General features: G+C 40.0%; 1 protein-coding gene across 1 annotated transcript in view; it reads right to left on the bottom strand.

Annotated features, from left to right (window-relative positions):
* Positions 1-7,935: 7,935 nt before the first annotated feature.
* arhgap5 (Rho GTPase activating protein 5) overlaps positions 7,936-23,748 on the bottom strand; it is a 61,194-nt gene continuing 45,381 nt past the window's right edge. Inside the window, exons 4-7 of the mRNA XM_085342353.1 lie at positions 20,242-20,319; positions 15,761-15,892; positions 11,483-11,588; positions 7,936-9,302 (exon numbers count right to left, since the gene is read on the bottom strand). Of these exons, the coding sequence (XP_085198479.1) occupies positions 8,984-9,302; positions 11,483-11,588; positions 15,761-15,892; positions 20,242-20,319 (635 nt within the window). The 3' untranslated portion in view covers positions 7,936-8,983. The remainder of the gene's footprint in view (positions 9,303-11,482; positions 11,589-15,760; positions 15,893-20,241; positions 20,320-23,748) is intronic.

The following is a 23,748-nucleotide window of genomic DNA, read 5'->3' on the forward strand; positions in this document are numbered from 1 at the left end:
CGCCCTGTTACCTTGGAAACTGAGATGATGTGATGGAGAGGGTGGAGCTGAGTTCTGATTGGCTGACAGGGTGTGGTGCTCCCCTTCCTGAGGGAGAAGAGAAAGGAGGGGGAGGATGACAGCGCAAAGGCTGGGTTGTGAGAAGCAGCTGCTCTCTCTCTCTTTTCTTTTTTTCCTCTGATGCCAGAGGACACATAGGGAGCACAGGAAGTCCTCAACGCCCCCCACTGGACAATCCTGGAAGTGCAGAGGAAGATGAGGGAAGCCAGCACAGTACAGCACATTCCCTAACACCAAATTCTATGTTACACAGGTTTCTCACAAAGCAAAAGCTCTGTAACATAAACATGTCCCAACTTTGGGGATAAATAAAGTATAAATAAATAAATAAATTATGAAATTTAATAAGAAAAAGAAAAAGTCTCACATAAATTTTTATATATTAAAAGTTATTTCAAGAAATGCATTACAATTTTAAACACATAGGGAAATAGATAGAAAGTATATTTACATGGAGTGAGAGATAAAAGGGGCTTAATGTGTGTGTGTGTGTGTGTGTGTGTGTGTGTGTGTGTGTGTGTGTGTGTGTGTGTGTGTGTGTGTGTGTGTGTGTGTGTATTAACTAAATGCCTGGTTAATACACAGTACATTACTGCATATGCATAATAGCAGCTCAAAGCACAAGTTTGAAGAAGAGGTGTAGTTTCATTGTCTGATAATACTGCCAACATGCAGCAACAAGCTTAAATTGTGTGTATTTTGTGTGTTTCTTTAGGTTGTAGTCTTTGCATTAGACTCTTTTAAACTGCATTCAAATCCTAAATGTAAGCATTTATACAACATATAAACCACTAGTAACAGTTATTGGTGGGTGATAATGTATTGAAACAGGCACCGTATATCAATATTTTTTAAAACAAACATAAGTATTCTGGGAATACTATGGACAAGAGGGCTCATCTCATGCACCACCATCCTGAGGTAATTTTAGCTGAGGAAATTTACATTTAATTGGCTCAACCAAAAAAACAACCAACCAACCAGCTACCTCCTTTTTCAGAGCAAGCTAATGGCTCAGTCAGACGAGGGAAATGAGGACAGAAATGTCACTGCATTTACAGAAAATTGGTGGCTACATGGTGACTGAAATTTTGATCACATTCTGTCACCTATTGCAACTTGGGGGACTAAATGAGCTTGAGGATGTTGCACACTCTCCTAATCAGAGTTAGCCTTTCTGCAAACAGTTACAGTCTGATCTGGACCGACTGCAATCACTCAGAGATTGTTGAAGGTTTGCAAATAATTGCTGTGTCATTTATAAATGCAGGTGTTGATATGATGTTGCCATCAGTCTGACTAGGACCGATGACAGACTAACGCCATCTTATTACAACATTTTTTGCAGGTTCAAGTGATCCGATAAGATCCGTTTATCTTATCGGATGAAACAAAAGATTACAAAGTTTAACTTTGCGGACATAACTTGAAGCAGAAAAATTGGTTAAAAAATCGCAAAGTATATTCGCAATATATATTACTGCAATACTAAGCATATCATGCAAGAAAATCACAAAAATAATTCACCAGATAGTAACAAACACGTTGAAAAACCTCAAATAAATACATTTTTTTCAAAATCAATAGTGCAATTTTTTGTTAACTCCAGGATGGAAAGAGAGCCACTACATCTGCTGACAAATACTTTTTACCGATTGCTGTAAGGAAATCACTATACTGTGCAAAACACAGTATTTTTTTATATTTTTCTTCCAAAAAGCCAGATTTTCTTGTCAGCAGTTATCCAGGCTACTGAAGGTCTTTTAAAGTTTGTCTTTGGACACTGGCTGCTTTTTCACTCATTGTCAGTCTCGTTCTTGCACCTGACTATTTTTTAGATAATTGTTTGTTTGACAGGCATAATGTTTTTGCACCACCAGGGTGATTCCCAAAGATTAATCTGCCAAAAACGTGGCATGTCTTGTCATGGTGTACAATGTTTTGAAGAGACTGAACAAGCAGAGGACAAAAGAAGAAGTAGCCGTTCTAGAAAATGATTTACAGCAGATGAACAGGATCTGAAAGTAATCTTCTACAGAAACAGGAAACAGTGCTACTGTGTTTTACAGATGGCTGTAGCTACTTGCATCTCAGCTCCAAACCACGGGGGGTGGTTGATTCTATTTTGGTGATTCCATCAACTAAAACTGATGGAAACATGAACACAGAAAAGCACTGTCAGAGTTTGATCCACCAAGCACTAACATCTGGGAAATTGTGTGATTTAAAATGCCCAAACAGACAACAACAGACTTTGTCTGCCGTCTTTGACACCACAGCACCATCTGCTGCCAAGAAGGTAAGTTCAGGTAGGAAACTGGAGACAAAAGGCCGCTTTACATCAGTTATTCACGGCGCATTTCATTTCTTTCAGTGGCTGCATGTGCAGTTTTTTCTCTTAATTCACCTGTTCGTTTACTGCTAGAAATCAACAAACAAACTCCTGTGTGTATGAAGAAACTTCCAAAGGGAACAATATTAACTACAAAAATCTTACATGAACTGCTCGTGTGTGTCCACTATTACTAGCCTCTGACACTTGCATTCAAAATGTTTACATTTACTTCAGATGTTGGTCAAGTGGCTGTTTCTTCTTCCTCTTCTTCGTCTTTTTTCTTGAACAGAAATTAAATGTAAAGTGCTGGAAACTTGTATCTTCGCTATGCTTACAAAAATGTATATTAAAAAAATCATATATAGATAATTTACAGAGCCTTTAAGCTAGTTTATATATGAAGCTAATAAGCGACCCTAGCACTTGCAGAACATCCCGCGGCCACCAGAGGGCCTCCTATAGAGAGACGCGATGGGGTTGTGGGTGGATTCATGCTGACATAACGTTAAAAAAAAGATCTAAATAAGCTTAGTGGTTAATAGTATGGCAAATAAACTGCCTTATATTTAAATGTTATGCTAATCATGATTTATTAGGCATAACCAAAGTGCCTCTGAAGTAACGTTTTTTTTTTTTGCCCTTATTGTAACACTAATTATTATAAGTCAGTATTAATCATATGATTAATAGCTGCAGCAAATCAAGCACTCAACATTGATGTAATGAATTAATGGAACAACTGATATAATTTTATTTCTAATGACAAAAAATAATCCAATTTCCTGTGACTTTAAACTGAGTATAAAAGAAAGAAATATGATCCATAATTTATTCGTCATGATAATTGACACACTTAAGTCAATTCATTAAGTCGTGTTCTGTTTGTCAGTAAGCATAGCTGCTGATATTTAAGGCACGATGCTGATCGTTATTGAGGTTTTACATGATTTTTTTTATGTGCATGTGTTTTCAGTAAGGGAAGATGCTGATGTGTAAAGGTTTATACCACCAGATGGGGCACTTTACATTCTGTTGGTGGAAGCAAGAGTTGTAACCGGTAAAACGAATTTCATTTTTGTGACCTAATAAATATCATGAGTTTTATCACTGATGTTGGAAAATTAAAAAAAAACAAAAAATGAAGAAGACCAAACAAAACAAACAAAAAAAAAAGGAATGATTAAAGGCATATTTAAGCACTGTAACAATTTTATATGTGCTTTCATTTTATGCTACTTTTTACTTTAACTCCATTAGATTTCAAGAAAGTTCCTTTCACTCAATTCCAAACCAGGATGTCTCATAAAAAGTTCCAACTTTGTCAAGTACAACGTTCAGATTTTGTTTGATAATCTAAGAGTAAATAAGGGTAACCCTGCAGCCTAATAAGAACATTGTTTGGAGGGACGGTTTTGGACTAATGCTTAAGAGGTTGGAGAATAATTAATTGCTTAAGTACTAGTATATATTCCTGTTAAAACATCATGTCAAGGACCTGAATTCAAAATTTCTACTGAATATACAAAAAAATATATATATCAGCAAAACATAAAGTACACAAAGCCCTCAGCCTTCAGACACACTATTATTTTTATTATTATTTGATGGTCCAGTAATGGTTAGTCGTTAGTTAAACCATTCTGATACAATTGTATTCAATTCTTTAGGCCTTTGTTTGTTTTTTTCTGAACATCTTGAGTACAGATGCCTCTTTTGTCACATCTGCTATGTTTATGGTTTACCTGGGAACCCCAAGTTTAATGTTTAATTGCTTGTTTTACTTAAAGGGACATCACATTTACTATAGATAACCCTAATCTGACAAGTACTGTAACAAGGGAGTTCAGCTGCATTAGCTTCATTGTAGTTGACAGGTTTATTCAAAGCTTATATATTTATCTGTGAGATAGGTCAGTGTAGGTTTAGCCTAGCTTAGCATGAAGACCGAAAGGAAAAAAAACGTTAACAAAAATACGAAAAGTATTCTACTCAAATTACACTTCAATAATTTGATTTCTATATTCCATAAGAACTTTTTTAATCAATTATTAATGATAAAAGCTCAACATTTATCACTGCCATCAGCTAATTCTTTCACTATCATTTTTTCCTACATATAAGTCATGCTGAAGCTAAGCTACAGTTTGTTATGGAATTACAGAATAAATATCTACTTTTTGTAAAAGATCTTTTTTGTAATTTAACCCACCGCTTAAATTGTGAGGAGGAATTTAGTCATTACGTTGCACCGCTGCTAATTGTTATTTTTGCTAAATTTAAAACACCTTCACCAGAACACCATCACAGAATAAGAGCATGGTTGTGACCAGTCACAATGCAAATGAATACACAAACACACTTTATGAAGTACAGGGTTAATTTACTTGTACTTCATTTAAGCCGTTGTCTTATTAAAAAAAATAAATAAATTTAAAAGGTGCTGGAAATGCCAGCACCGATTTCGTTTCTGCTTCGACTCCTACGATAAGAAACCTTATTAAAACACATGTCACGTTTTGGTTTTTATTATAAGACTATAAAAATATACAGAAATATAAACAAAGATTGACAACTTTGGAAAAAAGAATCTTTATTTGGAAACATTATGGAGAGCAAACAAAGAAAAAAAAGATCTTTTAGAGTTTTTCCATTTCTGAAAATCATTTTTATTTACTATAATACAGCGGATGTTAAAAGTCAGTTGGTTTGTACACTGGTGTGATTGGATAAAGGCAGATCTTATTGGGGAAAAAAAAAGGTAAATTAAAAGAAGAGTCGATTGATTGATGGAAAACTACAGACGAACTTAGTCTTATATCATCTAGCAGCTGAACCCCACCCACCCTCCCTCAGCCCTGCCCCCCAGGAAAAACACTCTCACACTCTCTCCCAGCCTCACTTATTCACTTGCTTCAATGTGCCCTTCAAAATCCTCCTCTGTCCAAAATCATAAAATCTGTAAAGTAGGGTTTGGCTTCCATTAGCACAGCTTTGACCTCATCGCTCACATCTCAGAAGAAAATATTTGCCCCATTATAGATGCAGGTCTCCTTCAAAGTGCCCTCTCAATCAGACCTGTGATGTGAGGTTAGACAGGTGTTTGGCTCCATTCCTTTCCCCTCAGTAAAACTTGTTTTATCTCAAGGTCATATGCGAAACCAATCATCTAAGTTGGTTCTGTTAATTGCATAATTGTCCACAATTAAAAACATGACATTTTTAATGTCTAACAGACCAGTTTTTTGAGCACCGACTAAAAAAAATAACAAGACTTGCTTTACAAAGCAGTGAGCCATTATGAGGTCTGAAAAGAGTGCAACGAGGACACAGAAGGAGACGGGCGTCCAAAACAGGACAAAACTACATTATATCACTGACTCGTCTCTCAATGCTGACATTCACTGAGGGATAATGCTTGGCTGTAGCGCTGGAGAAGGCAGCAGAAAGTGCAGAGAGGAAGTTCATAAAAGTGGGTTAAATTATAAATGAAAGTACTTTTTAAAAGGTTCTTCAAAAAGGGGAAAAAAAGAGAAAAAGTTTATTAAAGTGAATTAAAAATGATGAGGAGCACAGCAGCTGCACGCGAGCAGGACATTTTAGTGGAAGTCTCAGGTTCACCACAGTAAAACCCTTTAAAAATAGACATTTTCAGTTCAGTACCTACACCGACATTCACTCTGTGTCTGCTCGTCAAGCTCACTGACAGTTTTTGGCTGCTGCTTTTAAACCGAGGTCATTTCTGCTGCCTAAAATGTGTTTCTGTCCATCTGAATCCACATGCTGCACCATTAGCAGGAAGTTTAACCTGCCTTGAACCTGTATCTGTCATCCTCACAGACAGCGACCACAAATAACACATCTGGCTAGCTTTTTAAACACACTCAAAACAAATATTTACATATTATTTCGTATAAATACATAAACTAATTGAGAGTACCATTAATATAGACTTTATAATTACAGAATACAGAAGCATTTTAGGGGCTGATTTAGGACACGACCTGGAAAGATGTTGTTTTTGGTGCCAATTAAATTTCCAAATAAACCAAATTAATATTCACTTACTGTTTATAAGACACAACTATATTCTATAAAAATTGAAATGACCTGCACACATATATTTCTGACTTTTGCTGGCATGTGCAGATTAAAAGTGTGGCTATTATCTTTATTGTTTCTAACACATCAACAGTAATGGATGCATTCAGATTTAGTCCCCCCGACTACAAAAATAGTTATTTATTAAATACTGTAACTATTATGTAGTATATAGCATTATTTTATTGGCATATTTTAATTACAAAAAGTGCAATATATACCTTTAAAATGTAATTGTTCGCTTCATGAGAATTTTATTCCAAATTGTTACCAACTTGTACGTTTCAGCTCATGGAAAAGCTTAAAAATGATTATTACACAGCAGACAGGAGAACTTGGATCCAGATGGACAGAAGACCAGAAATAAGGAGTTAGATATCCTCTACGGGGCTTTATGTTCAGCACGAGAGGCTTCATTTATGTGCCTCCGTCTCCCTCAGTGTGCCGCAGACGAAGAAAGCAATGAGATTTTTATTTGTGTGTGTGTTGGACAGGTCAAAGAGGAGTTCAAAACTAACCATCTGTTATCAAACCCACTCCCATCCCCTGTGTAAACACACACGCTCACTCTCTCATTCACACTCACACACCACCCAAACCACAAAGAAATATGATTATAGCTTCTGACAGATTATAGTCCAGTACCCCGTGGTAGTTCACTAAATCAGCAACTTCTGCTGCTGATATTTTTTTTATATATTTATATATACTTATATATACTTCTTTCCTCTATTTAGGGAAAACTATATAACCAAAAATATGATATTAAGTGTTGATTTCTTGCACTGCGGAAAAAGAACAAATGCCAAAAAAAACCCGAAAATGTTTTCTGAAACGTTCCCGTTAACCCAAAGAGATTCAGATAAAACAATGCAAATCTGAACAGGAGCTCATTTAGTTTCATTTCTTTCTTCTTTTTTTTTAACGTTAAAGCTCTTTTTTTTTTCACTAAGTGGCAAAAACAGAGACATGCAAACTTTTGATTTCAACAAACCAACAGAAACGGGAGAATGAAAAAAAAATGGAAATGAAAAGATGTAAAGCATCCTCTAGGAAGTAAGCCCAACATGGAAGACGCCTCCTTGAACCAAACAGGTCCAGAATGCATCGCAACGTAGTGGTTTCCTTATTCATGTGCCATCGTCGAGGGGTTGCCGTCCCTTCCGATTGAGAGGCGGTGCATTAACAGTTCGAGGCTCTATGGAGACACTCAGGAACAGTTAGTGTGACGACTCGCTCACATGGAGCATCACAAATCCAAAAGTCCACATTCTCCGTTCCTTTTTCCCTTCTGAATCCCCTCCTTCCCCATGATGGGAAGGTACAAAGTGGCTGCGATACAAACCACAGGTCAGTTCACACAGATACACCATCACACACATCATCAGCATCATCACACACAAACACACAAGCTGGGTCGATATCTGACGTTACAAAAAATATTTTTGTTTTAAAAAAAATGAAAAGAATGGAAAGAAAAAAAGAGCTAAGCAAACAGACATGAAATTGGCATGTGGACTTTTGACACAAATCGTGCATGTGCTGTTCTTGACGAGGGTCAAAGTTCATGTAGCGGGAAGGGGGTTCTTTGTTTTTTTCTCTCTTTTTTTTGTCATTTAGGATTTAAAAGTGAGAGCGCACCCATCTCCCACCTCACCGAAACTGAAAAGCTCTTCTACAAGGCTTTGACTTCATCTCGCGCCCATGAGTGTGTTTGACCTTTAGTGTCTTGTTGATCCCTCCTTCCTTCTTATGAACAAAGGTCAAACAAAAGAAGAAGAAATGTTTTCCTGTGCTGAAACCTGCAGGAAGACTGAAATCCTCACAGTCAGCATGTGTGTTAGTCAGGTAGCCGGTCAAGTCAGCTAATGAGTCCGCCAATCAGTCCGTATCAGATAATTTCACATTTGAGTTGCAGTCGCAGGGATTCAACTTCCCTTTTCTCTTATCTCGGAGCGGGGATGAGGAGGGCGGTGCTTAATAGGGACTTCTGGCCCCCAATGTGCTATTCCGTCTGGGTTAAAGGTAGGAGTGTGTCCTGGGATCCCAAGAGTCTGTGTCTGACCCTGTGGAACGATTAGTGTTGTCACTATGTGCCAAATCAAAGCGGTTCATTCGCGGTTTTCAGCTTCTGTATCATGAAGGGGGGCAGTCAGATACAAAAATTAGTTCCAAAAGGTGACGTGCGATTGTAATTCTCTAATCCAGGATTTTCCTCACAGGATGAGCAGGTCTCACAGATTAGGTTTGATCCAACAAATGGTCGATGCGCCTCTAAACCCCCAAAGCTCATTCACCTCCAAGTCGATGACAAACAGCAGCTGATGAATCCCCCGAAAATCAGCAACCAGGTTGTTTTATTTTCCATTTTTATGAGCCCGCCAGCTATTTGTAGAGCAGAGGATGACCTGCAATTGTCGGCCGTAAGCGGCTGGCAGCGCGGGCAAACAACCACCCTCCACTTCACTTCCCAGCATGCTCCTCTGGCTCTTATATGAGCGGGTCAGGGGGCAGGGTGTGCTGGATCTGCTGTGGCTGCAGGGGGGGCGGCAGCTGCAGCGGCAGCAGGGCCTCCACCATGTTGTGGCAGTGCGGGGGCGGTGTCCCTTCGCTGCTGGAGCTCTCGGCCACCTCGCCGCCGTGGAAGAAGTAGTCGCTCTGTACAATGAAGGACTCGATGACGGCCTGGTTCAGCTTGGTGGTCGACAGCGTGTCCTTGTTCTCGAAGTCGGGCCGCATGAGCGTGGGCCAGAAGCAGATGGACAGATTGTCGGCTGTCATCAGGGTTGTTTTGCTATGCTGGCTCACTCTGCGGGGAAATAAAAAGGTTCAAAGTTAAATCAACACTGGAAACAACAGCTCCAGAAAACAGGTGGTCTAAGGTGACAGCACGTAAGGAAATGAAAAATACCTTGACTTTTTATTTATTCTTTAACTGCTAAAAACATAAGAAAGCAGATAAAGGTTTGTCAGTTAAAGTGGACTCGTGATGTTCATTTCAGGCTCCATATTTTTATTCGTGGACTCTGGAGTGGCTTAGCATGATTCACAGTTCAAAATAATCCTTATTAATTAAATAGCCAACTTCCTTCCGACTGACTGCTGCTCATAAACAGAAAGTTTAAACAATAAGTGGGTGGAGCTTGTTTGAAACAGCATATAGATGACGGGAAAGAAGGAAAAGCAGAACGGTTTGTCTTAAAGTTGTCATACTCTGCTTGGTTACTGTGTGCAAACGAACCAAAAACCATGCATTGGGATTTTAGCACTCCATGATATTAACACATACCTCGCTATATTCTCTATAAAGTGGGAACAATGTGGGACTCTTATATCACATTTAAATGTATTCAGTTACTTAGTGAGGAGCTATTGCAATATTCAGTAAATTTAGTAAGACCGTTCTAACATGATTTATGCCGTTTCACTGCTTTTCACTCATTTAGGGGATAGTCTGGTTCCTTTGAAGTGGGGTTACGTGAGGTACACGCTCACTGTCAGTGTGCTATCTTCAGCAAATGGCAGCAGGCGTGCGCCCAAGCTGACAGGAGCCCCGAATGGCACAGGAGCGGAGAAATGTACAGCTGTGAACAGAATCGAATGCAAAAACCCACTTTTCTGAGGGACTGTTTTTGTCAGTGGAGCTCGGTGCTTATTAAGAGAACGACTTCTTTCTTAGTGTGTTTCAAACTTTGACAGCTGCTGTTCCATTAAGCTGAAGTGTTCCTTTAAACTTCAAGATATTATTTGCTGGTTTACTAGTGCTGTGCAGCGAACGGTGCTGGAGACATGGATAAAAGCCACATTCTGTGATGGAGTGACGACATCGATCAGCATGAGGAATGTCTGCACTTATCGATGCATTCCTAGTTTAATGTCTTATTTGCAGCTTTTGCTTCATGTTGTGTGAATTTCATGTTCTTTATTTTCTCTTTTTTTAATTTTCAACCATCTGTGTCGCAGAAACTGTCAATTCATCACAACTTGTGTCCTCCCCAACTTAATTTTTGGGATTTGCATGCCGTTGCCCAGCTTCAGAGTGACTTCATTTTAGCACCTGGTAGAAAAACCGTCCCTCTTAAAGCTGCTCGGCAGTCTGTGTCTGTTCACCATCACCCTGTGTTGCAGCTACAGGCTGTAATAGTCTCTCATCTCATGTCTCGCTTAATGTTAGGTCACCTTGTCCGCCTCTTATATTAGTCATGGGTGTTGTTTAGAATTTCATTTCATGTCGGACATTTTCCCTCTTTACTTATCTCACAGGATAACACTGCTGTTTAATTCAAATGTGTTCAGGTCCTCTCATATGACTCTGACCCTTTGAAACTTGTGTTTTGGCTTCTTTTTTTTTTTTAAGTCTTGCCCACAAACACCAAACCGTAAAGAAGCTCTAAAAATACAAAAATCCTCTTGCATGACGACCAATGAACCTCAAAGCTCTGAAAGAAATGTTGCTGCTGTCTCTACATTAACAGGGCTGCTTGCTCTATCAGTGAAAGCTAACAAATTAAGTAATGATCCCTGGATGTCAACTAAACTAACACAGAACCAGAGAAGAAGACAAACATTTCACTCCTGTGTTTTATCCATTAACTGTAGCGCTGCCGTTCACTAGATGTCATCTCCGACCATGTCCTGTCAGTCATGATCGATATTTGGCACAAAATCAGACTTTGCTTGATGTTTCAGAGTGATTTATACTCATTCTGTATCTGCAAACTATGTAGACATTTGCGAAGAAATAATTAGCATTCAGTCGCTGCAGCAGTTACAAAGTACAGCTGTGGTCTCAACTCAAAGGAAGTTAAAATGATATCTGCAAGCGGCTCTTTTCAAGTTTAAGCGATGCGTTCACTGTCACCACAGGTATACGGCCATTTTGACTTTGAAGCCTGCAAGCATTTCACTTAAAAAAAACATGGATAAAGAAACACACAAGAGGGAATGTACTCTGTGCACGCGTGTGTGTGTGTTGCCTTTCATTTTTACCTGTTGAGGTGTGTGATGATGTATTTGAAGACCTGGTAGTTGACGGGAGGAAACTTTTTCACAATCTCCCGCAGAGCCTGCAGACGCTCCATGTAGTCCATGATTTCTAACACACACACACACACACACACACACACACAGGGAGAGAGAGAGAGAAAAGACACAGAGCGTTTTACATTTTACACACGGTCTCTCTTGGGAAAGGAAATTATACTCCATGGAAAACAAAAGGCTGAAACGCTGCCAAAAGCAGCTCCCACGCTGTGCACAAACAATACACACGCAACCACACACACAACAACACTAAACCTTGTGGGCAGAAATAAAACTAGCCTTCCCTGTATAAGGTCTGACTGTGCACTGGTTAAGACAAAACAGATCAGCCTTTGCAGATTAGGAAAACAAACATTTGTTCTCAACTTTTCAGATTTCAGGGGAGACAAAAAAGAAACACAGCATCTGATTAAAGACCCAGTAATCATAACTGAGGCACAGAGCTGGGCAGAAACACACTGGGCAGCAGCAGTTTCCCTCCCATGTGTTCAATAATTCCTCACTGTCACCTGCTTGAACTATTATTTGTTGCAAGATGTTATGTCTCATTACCCAGACAGGTTTGATGACTAACCATAGCTGTCACAGAAGCTTATCATCAGATGCAGCAGGGACCACACAGTTATTTATTAGATCAATGTGCAATTTAAGCGATTTCAAACCACAGCCTCCTTTTTGAAAGAATTTCTTGAGCTTTCCACAGTATCGATCAATTCCTTCTTCTGATTCCGCCTCATTTTTTGACTTTCAGACTTCAGCAAAGTTGAAAAGATCAGTCACAGTAGACTGATTAGCTGCACAAGCATCTACGGATTCATTTGCTATTAGGAAATCAAATATCAGCAATTTGTCTGATACCTGATAAGTTCACGCCACAGAGCTGCCAAACTGATTCGTCTGCAAAGACATGTCATTAACAATGGCAATTCAAAGAAACAGAGACAAATTATTATTGCTATTATATAACCAAGTATAAGACCAATCAGTTGAGAACGTATGACAGTTTAGAGACTGATAAGACTGCGAGGGCTGTGCTGTATGAAGCCTGAGGGGTGTATGTTAGTGAGGCTGTAAGGCTTCCCTTGGATCACAACATGTCTTTGGAGTACGACTGTACTCATCATCAGGCATCATTACCGTAAAGTGTAAGGCAATAAGCTTATCTTCTGTTTTTCTGACAATGTGTCAGACAAAAGTGTGTATTATTATTGAGTAAATTAAACTGCAATTAAAGGGACTTGTGAAAAAATGTTTCATTAGGATGATGGTGATTTTCTAAAAACTCTTTGATAGGATGCCAAAGAGGAAGAACCTGAGAACTCTGGATACAAATGAACTTCCCTTTCTGCACAGCAGGAGGAAATGTTGATAAATCATTTGGGTAGACGGGAGGAAGAGAAAAGGGGATGACGTATAGCACAGGTCCTCAGCTGGAACACACAACTACACAGAACATCTGTATGCCTTAAACATTAGGCTTCAGGATGCCCCGCTTCTTTGCCCTTTCCCACAAAATTCCTAATTGGAAAGACACAGTGTGTTTGTTCGCCACATGATGCATATCTTTGGATTCTTGACTGCGTCGTTAAAAGAGAACAGTCTGGGAAAGTGTGACTTTAAAAACAAAAAAAAGTAATCGGATTTAGCATCAGACCCTTATTTGGTTTAGTTAAATGTTAAATTTGATCGGGGAAAAAACAAAAAACAAAACATTACCAAGTAACAAGAAAGATCCTGCTATATTCCTAGAAGGTAATTTGTCTGTTAAATTCTTCAGTATTCCACAGCCTCTCCAGGGAAAGCATCACTTTCCTGCCGGCGAATGCTCAATGGAGCTGAAACGCTCCACTTACTTATTAAATATTTAAAGAGCAGATGTGAAATAAGAGCTTCTACCTTTGGATTGTCATAACAAGGCCGCTTCAACAAAACCCCTGCCTGTCCTATCTGGAATATTCTCCAGGATATTCCAGACATTCCAGGACCAGCAGGACGCCATTTATATTTGTAGACACAAACGTAAAGGCCAACGTGTACCAATGCACAGATTTATTCATCCTGCACGCCATCAATCATCCTAACGAGGAGCCAACGGGAGCCTTTGACCCTCTAATGGCTGGAAGAGGTTAAAGGTCGTTAAATGAATGCAGTCACAGCTCGACACAGTACACCACGGGACCGATATAACGACCGACTCCAGCTTTTATTAAATATATATCAGCCTGACAGCATCTCACAATGTATTTGGTTCAATAAGGCGATAAAGCTCAGTGTGCACATGTGTTTAGGCGAAGCTTTGATGATCCCCATCGGGAAAAGACCCTGCTGCTGCTACAGGAAGCTATTGTCGTTGTTATTGTTGTCACGGAATGAAAATAAATAAAAGGATTATTAAAAATATGCTGAACAGAAAAGGCAGAAAGCCAAAATCAACTTTAGAACTGACTAGAAAAACTAACACAGTTTCCATTACATGAAAAATTAGTGCAGCAGTTTGAAGCTGATCCAGGCAAAACTGCAAAGGCTAAGTGCTTATTTACAGGTATATGTATTGTATGCCATTGTTTATGTTCACAGTCTCTTTTTTCCTTCTCTGATTACAATGTTTGAAACTTTTCCATGTGTCTTGATTCACTCTGTTATCACATCTATTCAACATGACCTGAAACCAGCAACAACAAAAGCCTGATTCAGGCTCCAGGATAAGTACACTGGTGTCAAACCTGCTCGACAAGTTGGTTACCCTCCTGATGGAAACGTACTGTCGTGTTTAACTGCTCCAAGTTTAAAGAAACAGACAGGAAAGAGGCACCTCAAACTAGACCTTAGTCACGTAAGGAGCAAAAAGATAGAAAGAGAAAGTCAGAGAAGAAGAGCTGATTTAAATGATTCCTTTACCAACTATCAGTTATTTTCCTGGTCATTAATTTGTATATAAATTCTGAAGTTTCCCATGAGAGATGCTGACCAGAAGCCCTGGTTCCTGCTCTATACGAGTCATTTTCTAGAGAAGAAAAACCAGCACCACCCTCCAGATTTCTTCTTCTGTCAGTCTATGAGACTTTTTACAGTTCTCCTTGTGTTTAATTTTGGCTTGCTAATCTGCTGGAGTCAGCCTGATGGTTTCAGCATTATAGACACACAAGCGACACACACACACATACGCAGGATGTCTGACAGCATCCTAGGCCTGAAAAAGCCTCTTAAAAGTGAATGATGTGACTCAAAGCTCTGAGCATGTGGAAACAACTAAACTTCTGCAGCATTAAGGCCAGCTGCTACAGCAGACAAGAGGTTAAAAGTAGAGCCTGACTGATTGGACTGAGGACTGTTAAGGCCGATACTGATATTTGGCAATTTAATTCTGCAGGCCTCTGGTGGGAAAACTATGCAACATCAACACTCATTACATGGTTAAAGGGTGTTTCTCCAGTCTCCTCTTAACTTCTTCATTTTTTAGCTGCATGCATGTGCCTTTATCGTGGTACGACTTTATGTTATTCGCAATAGCACAATAACTCAAAAGTTTGAAGCAATGCTGATCAAACTTTTACACTATACCTACACCTAGGGGTGTAGGTATAGTGCTTCTTGTTTATTTTGAAGCTATGGTGTCATTTTACTCTAATGTAAATCGAGTAAATGTAAATCGAGCCGATCGTGGCTCAAGAGTTGGGAGTTCGCCTTGTAATCGGAAGGTTGCCGGTTCGAGCCCCGGCTTGGACAGTCTCGGTTGTTGTGTCCTTGGGCAAGACACTTCACCCGTTGCCTACTGGTGGTGGTCAGAGGGCCCGGTGGCGCCAGTGTCCGGCAGCCTCGCCTCTGTCAGTGCGCCCCAGGGTGGCTGTGGCTACAATGTAGCTTGCCATCACCAGTGTGTGAATGTGTGCGTGAATGGGTGGATGACTGGATATGTAAAGCGCTTTGGGGTCCTTAGGGACTAGTAAAGCGCTATACAAATACAGGCCATTTACCATTTACCATAATGTATCACATTTGAGTTGTAAGCGGGTAAAGGAATATTCCAGCATGCTGCCGCCCAGTGAACCTAACCCTCCATTCACTGTTTTGACTCTGTTTAACATAATTACATCATTTCCTACGTGTTTAACAATTCCTTTAACTTAAAAGTTGCACCAAGTTTTTAATGTGTCTGTCTGGGTGTTTTTGCTATCAGGGCTTACAAAATTGCAGTTCATGACTCGGGTGTGTGTTCATTCTTACTTGCGGCCTCCACCAGCTCTGGGTGCAGGCTGTAGGGGATCAGCGGATCGGGCAGGTCAGCAAAGAAAGCCTTCAGCGCTCCAGCAACGGCATTCACCGCCACATCCATCGCCACAAAGTCAATACTGTGATCTACAGGGAGAGGGAGGGAGAGAGAGAAAAGAGGCTCAACAGCAGATTCGCAAGGTCACTCTGTTTCTGAAGCTTGTTCTGTAGCATTCGTTTCATCCTCTGCATCACAAACAGGAAAACAGCAAAACAACTCCACCCACACGCAGCTTCTGGTTAATACGTTCAAACTCACTGTCCTCTAAAGTCTCCCTTTAGGACCTCACAAACAGTTAAAGCACTCTCCTTAAACCCTTTGTCACTGTGCTCAGCACATTTGTTCTTTTCCTTGCTGTTGTAGCATCAAATTACATTTTTCTGCACAGAAAACTTCCAACACAGTTCTCCAGCCCTGTTCTTAAAAAGTATAAATCACATCCTTCCCATTTGATCTTTTCTACACAATAAAGGGAAACAGCAAAGCACCCCCATATACAATGCAATGTCATTTAAATATGCATGTCTGAATATCTTATTATAATATTCTGATCTAGTTCCCTCGAGTGTAATGTCATTCAAATTTATTCACGTGTAGCATAACTTGTTGTTTTTCTGGAAGGGAAACTGTTCATGATTACGAGCAAAAACAACAACAGTATCTGGCATCACTGGAGTAAAAATCCATTATAACCTATTAGAATATTGTAATTTAAAAAGTGGTAGAGGGACTGCATGGTAGCGTCTGTATGGAATGTATAGTAGCGACCGACTGATTGCTGAGGTAAGACTGTGGTTAGATAACCTGTATTTATCACCCTGTCATTTGTCAGTCAATGTCATTACTTTATTTTTTTAAGTGGAACTGGTTGTTGATTCAATCGCCTGAGATTAGTTGACCTTAGTACTAGGGCTACACGATTTCGCATAAAATGAGAATCACGATTTTTTGGCTTAGAATTGAGATCACGATTCTCTCACGATTTTCTTTTCCAGTATAAATATTTATTGCGCTTATTAACTGCACATCAACTTCGTAACAGTTGAGACTGAACATAAAAACAATAAATAAACATAAAACAACAAATGTCTCACGTTTTGTCGTTGCCGCAAAATGTTGTACTGCTTGAAATTCCGTCTCCACCGTTGCTCGACGCTGCGTGTATAGAGCAGGTAGTGCAACAATAGAAAAATAGTTGCGGGACGGCACTGTGTAGCGTTTGTCTAGGGTGTTGATCATTTTCCTAAATCCCTCGTTTTGCACAGTGTTGATGGGAGCCATATCTTTGGTCAGGTGATAAGTGATAGCCTCCGTAATTTCTTTGTGCCTGCGGGAGTTCGACGGGTATAGGGAAGCGCTGTATGAGGTTCCCGTTATTGATGTTTGGGTGGTTGACCGGGACGGATTTTCTCCTGTCACTTTCTCGTCATCCCTGACGTGCTCTCCGTTGTTTTTCCCCTGCTAATGTTAGCATCACACGGCACAGCTTCTGTATCACGTGGTATAAGGCTCCGCCCTTGTCGTTTGTTGAGCAGGAAGAGTGAGCGCTTGTTTTCATGCAGATTACATCCCGGATCAAAATGCCGGGACGTCGTCGTCTTTTTTTTTCTTTTCTTTTTTTAAATCGTTGTCATTTGGAAATGAGATCGCACATAAGTATGAATCGAGATCGCGATTTTCTAACGATTAATCGTGCAGCCCTACTTAGTACCCATCTGCCAGACGTTGCTAATGGATACTTCACCTGTCATCATTGCAAGCTGCTCAAGATCAATCCCACAGTCTCGGGTCAGCACAACATTACCAGTGTACATATATGAACCTGAAAAGGTGTATTGGTGTTTTTGCTTTAACAAAAGACTATTCGTGCAATAACATTTTAGTAAGTCACTTCAAATACAAATTATATGTAGCATACTTCTGCACTGCAAAGCATGAAAATAAATATGTAACATGTTATGTGACAAATGGGTAGAAGACATTGAGAGGCATTTATTTGAGTATTTCAGAGGAGCTGGCTATGGTTCATGTTTCGGCGTCTGTTAAAGAACGCTAAAAAACAAAATGTGCTAGCAGCTTGTTATTAGTTAACCAAAGTATCCTTCCTTTGAACACTCAGCTTTTAAGCTCAGCGCTTAGCAATGACACAAACTCGATACGAACTGCTTTTCTGGACTAGATGACCATCGTTTGAAATGGAGGGAGGTCATCTGGACATCTATGGCTACATATTCAATGGTTAGGGGGAACAGATGGCAAAATTACATCCCAGAGACACTTGCAGCCACACAGATGTATAAGCCTGTTATATGCATGTTAAGCCTGAGTGTGGAGCAGATTTGTGGATCCGGGACCAATAACCTGCACTCGTGTCCTCACATACGAGTCAAACAGGATTTAGCTGGGTCAATGTTTCAGTTTGAAAGGATATTAAAGAGCCTGTCAGTTGTGGTGATGCAGCAGTGAGGCCCACAGCTCAGTTTTTGTGTCTGAGCAGGAGAACAGAGCTCCTCTCTGATCACAGCTAACAGAGGTTATCATGAGTGTGTCTGGAGGCACAGAGGGCCGAGTGTTTCTCTGATGGAGCAGCGGGACTGGAACAGAATACACAGCCAGCTCATGAAAGCTTTTTCTTGCTCTATTATTTCTGATGAGGGAGAATGGATGCTTCAGCTCCATCACGTTTTACTTTCTGTTTCATTCACAAATCAGAGGAGAAAAAAAAGTGGGTTGGGTCCAAATCGATCAGCTTTCTCATTAACCCAGGGTAAAAATACTCTGTAATGACAGTTCAAAGGAATACGTGGAGAAAGAAAAATGCGTATTACTTGCTGTTATGACACTCGGCAACAGCCAAATGACATTTGGAGGGAGGAGAAACGGTGAGAAAGAGGACAGAGCCCTAAGGTAACACGACAGCTGTCACAGTGAATCTGAACGCATGCTGACAAACACGCTGAGCTAGAAACACTTGAAGGAAATGGAGAGCATTGAGCAACGGAGGGATATAAACAACAGGAAATGCACAAATGAATTTAGGAAGGACAGGGTGGGAAAGGAGGAGTCGAGTGAAGGAGGTGAGGAAAGGAAGGAATTTCAAAACAAAAAAATGGTGGCAGCCACCAAAGCCTCAGCCTCAGATACACATCATCTTTCATATTAAAAATGTTTTTTAATATGAAATAATCATAGAATAACCAAGAATATGCTCGAGCTCTTCTCCTGAACAGAGGACCAGAAGAAACAGAACGCAGAAAAAAAAATAAGAAATGCAGAAATGATTCAATAATCATTGCACGCTTCATCTCAGTCAAGTCTCCATATTTCAGCACCTGGCTGTAAAATGCCTGACGCTGCTGACCATGTGCTGGTGATTTCTGCCTGTGGTGACTTTATTTATACTAACAGCCCGTTTGGCAGCTCCCCAACCATCATGAGAAGTTTCGACTGTACTCCACAGGGCATGTGTTTCTCTTTAAGCACTTCTGCTGCGTGGTCAGGTTTGGAATCGGTCTTTTGGAGTTTTCTCTGTGGGTTAAATATATTGCACACATCACACATGTGCTGTCACGGTCCGCTGTGACGGACCGAGTGGAGAATGCGTGTAATGGACCCAGGTGCGTACACAAGTGAACAGACGGGAGTGAGCTTTAACAGAAGGCGAGCCTTTATTATGGCTGAAAACAAGGTGTGCAAATACAGCAGGGATGGCGTGGCTAAACAAAAACCTAAACTGGGAACAAACTATGGTGAGGCTATGGCTTGGAAGACAACAGACCAGTCATGGAAACACGGAGGGTGGGAACACAGACGACGCGACACAGACTGTAAGAAACACAGAGACTAAATACACATGAGGGATGATCAGGGGAAGTGGCCACACATTGGAACGCAGCTGACACACATGAACTTAACGACAGGACAGGAGGAGTGAGCTGAATACACTGACAGTGAATGCAGGCCTTCAAAGTAAAACAGGAAACATGAGACATGAACCGGGGAGACGTAGTACAGGGGGAGGTGACATAACTGACAGCATGAACTTGACAGTACAAGACACACAGACATAAACACACGAAGGGCAAGGGAGACGTAATGCAAGGGTAACATAATTACAAAAAGGACTGGACTACCTTAAAGAACCTAAGCAAACAATAAACATCAAAATAGGTTAAGCATAACACACTGGGTCACACGACCCAGGACCATGACATGTGCTGCTTGATTCTGGAAATGTTTTCCAAAGAACTCCCAGGTTCTTATAACGGCACGATTTAAGTTTATGGGAAAATAATTTTGAAACACATTCTGTGAAACTAATAAAGACTGAAAATCCAGCTATGCACGCTCTTTCTTCCGATTTCTTAATAGTTAAATATGTATTCATAGGTCTATTACCACTACAAGCATGTGTCTGAGCAGATGAGTGTTTTACCTTGATCAAACTGTTTCTGAATGTTGTCCTGGTCTGTCTTGTTCCCACTGACGCGATACAGGCCCTCTGTCGTCAGACCTGGAAACACATACAGCCATTTTCAGCAACAGCTCTAATGGACTTCATTCATGTGGACTTAAAGCAGCATTAAACACACAAAAAAAACTGTTAAAGTGCTGAGCTGAAACAGATGGGCCAACAGAAGCACCGTCTCATCTAATGTGGTTTTCCACATTAAAACATACTGAGAGTATTTGGATTTAAAGCTAAAAACTATGTCCTCTTTCTAGGATTTCAAAGCCTCTAATAATATTCACATTAGACATGTTACATTTAATTAGAACTTTTCTTTTATTTCTTTTTTAAATACTTGTAAATGCTTGTTGTGACACTGGTTATGATGCAATTAGGCCACAAGCTGCAGCAGAAAGAAAAACAAAACTTCCTAGAAAACATTTACACATTTTTTAAACATATAATTCATTTGCTCTGAACAAGGGGGAGAACAGCACTACAGAAACAACCAGAGACATATATTCCATCACAATCTCCTGAAACCAGAGGCAGCAAATATTATACAGCTGTACTTAATCCACAAAAGGTAGATCAAAGGAGAAAAGAGAGAAAATGGAAAGAAACTTTAGTTGGAGTGCATTTTGTTAAAGGAGGCATTTACACCTTTCTCCATTTCTTGTCAAACATACACTCACCAGTCATTAATTACACCCTGCTAGTATTTTGCCTTTACAGCCAGCATACATTCAACAGCGTGCTGGAACATTTCACAGAGATTGTGGTCTGTGTTGACATGATAGCATCACATAGTCGCTGCAGATCTTAACATCTGAATGATTCATCAAACCAGGCGAGGTTTTCTGATCCTCTGTTGTCCAATTTTGATGAGGCTGTGATAACTGTAGCCAAGATTTCCTGTTCTTGTAGGACCAGGTGTGGTTGTCTGCTCCTGTAGTCCATCTGCTTCAAGGTTTGATAACCTGATTGTAACAAGTGGATATTTGAGTTACTGTTACCTTCCTATCAGCTCGAAGCAGTTTGACTACTCTCCTCTGACACCAAAAGGGCATTTTTGAACACACTCCCTGAATATTTTCTCTTTTTCTCTGTAAACTAGAGATGGCTGTGTGGAGAATTCCCAGTAGACCAGTAGTTTACGAAATAATCGTACCAGTTTGTCTGGCACCAACAACCATGCCATGCTCGACGTAAATTAAATCAGCTTTCTTCCTCAATCCATGTGTGACTGCATAAAACTGCTGCTGCAATGCGATGTAATTAGATATTTGCAAAACTATGAAATGCATGTGTTGTAGATTGGCTATAATCTAATCTTTTATAAACCACCATCTCCCTCTGGATGCAGTTAATAAGGTGTGACAATAGTTTAATATTACTAGTTTCTTTTTTTCCTTTTTCTTTTAAACATACATTTTGAAATGAAAACCTTTATGAGTGGGACACAGACAGAGGAGGATGAAAGTGGTAGGTTAAACATCTCTCTTACTAGCTAAATGTCAGCTGAACATGACACACACAGCGAGATTTAGTCAAAAATATGACGAGTTTTGGGCCACCCACACTATGTTATTCATTATTAAGCATCAAAAAAATATACATCACATATACTGCAAGTATATGTATGAGTGCAAGTATAAATTATGACCTTTAGTCTTCAGAAATGACAAATTCAACAGTGTGAGACCAATTTGAGACGAATAACATCACAGAAAATCGCAGTGCAACATGAGCACCAGTCATCCAAAGCAGCAACAGCTAGATCAACAATTTTGCTTGCAGACTTCAGCTGGTCTGAGAGCAGCTTTTGTTAAAACCTCGGACCATAAATATCACAGCCAGCTGGCACCTGACAGCTGATCCCAGACCAGCACATACGGAGACAGTGTCTTAATTAGAGCAATAATGTGTGTTCTGCCTGCAGGGAAGAACACACACGCGCACACACACACACAGGCACACACACATGCATGTATACTGCAGTGTGGATGACCTTGCAGCAGCCACTACACAAAAACTACTGTCGTGTGTGTGTGTGTGTGTGTGTGTGTGTGTGTGTGTGTGTCCCTGCAGAGGCAGTTAAGCAGAGACAGTATTATGTAAATTCAGCTTTAATGGATTCAAGTAAATCGTGTCAACTGTGAGCAAGTGTGAATGTGCATGTGTGTGTCCGCTTGTGCGCATGCATTGATCTGCACCTTTCAGCGTTTTTGTTAAAAATGTATGCTTGCTTGTGTTGACTCAGGTGTGTGACATGTGGTAACTCTTAAATTAATAACACAAATTGTAGTGATTGTGCCAAATCACCACAGCCTAATCAGCAACCCACTCGACCTAATTTGTGCATGCGAGTGTATACGTGTGTGTGTGTGTGTGTGTGTTCACACACACAGCGTGATGTATAAGCTCAGTAAACAGAGTGGGTGGAAAAGCTCAAATATGTTCTGCTGCTGCACCTTCAATGTGCTCCAATTACTATATTTGTGAGGACTCACTTGGACCTCCACATTACAACTCAAAGCTTCGACCTTCAGCCTGATGACACACTGTTGTGAAATAAATTACACGGTAGAGCAACGCCTCGTCCGAATGTTTCTCTGAGTCACAGCCATATAACTCCTCTGCAGACGCTGGGTGTTCCTGATCTGCTTCTCTGCACTTAACGCACATTAACTTGGCAGCGACACATCAGACTTTCATGTTTCACAGAAAACTGAACATTGAAACACTGAACAAAAAGCACAAAACTGGAAAGATGACGGTTTCTGAAGTGGAATTTTAATGGTTCAGAACATGAAATGAGCTAAAAAGGTCTCAAAAGTTCTATGTGCACTATTTACCAAAGCCATTTATGTCAATGAGGTTTTAGTCAAGGTTGACAGGGTCGCAACTTTACATGTTTTTGCTTTACTCTTGGATATGGAAGCATAAGTTTTGGATTATACTTCTTAAGTTCTGCAATCCAAAAATGAATCATGAATAGCAAATTAGCATCAGCAGTGTTAGCATTTACAAATACCGACGTCTCTTATTGACAGCATGAGGCATTTCTACTCTGGATGCGTTCTTTCTTGGAAAACAACACCTGCACATCACCACTGAGGATTTTAAATCCAACAATCAAGATGTGATTGAAGTACAGACTTTCAGTTTTAATTCAAGGAGGAGTTTACTAAACAAATTGGTCATAACAGCAACTTTTAGACACAGTCCCACATTTAATCGGACTCACAATTAATCAGACAAACAGTTTGATAGCCAGGTGTGCCTGTTCCCTTGTTATTTCATGAGAAATGAAGCAGATATAATATCTTAAGTTGATTCAAACTGCTGAATTTTGAGATGTCAGAACGGCATAATTAAGCTGAATGCACTGAGTATCTCGGCTATTCTTTGACAAAAACGCTCTTTTCTCATTTTTAAGCTGGTTTTTTTTTTTGTTGCTATTGATGTTTTGTTCTTTTTTTAATGAAT

Source organism: Diplotaxodon limnothrissa, linkage group LG19 (genome assembly GCF_057381915.1).
Source record: "Diplotaxodon limnothrissa isolate DT_005_m linkage group LG19, D_limnothrissa_male_GT1.1, whole genome shotgun sequence".
In the NCBI taxonomy this organism is placed as follows: domain Eukaryota; kingdom Metazoa; phylum Chordata; class Actinopteri; order Cichliformes; family Cichlidae; genus Diplotaxodon; species Diplotaxodon limnothrissa.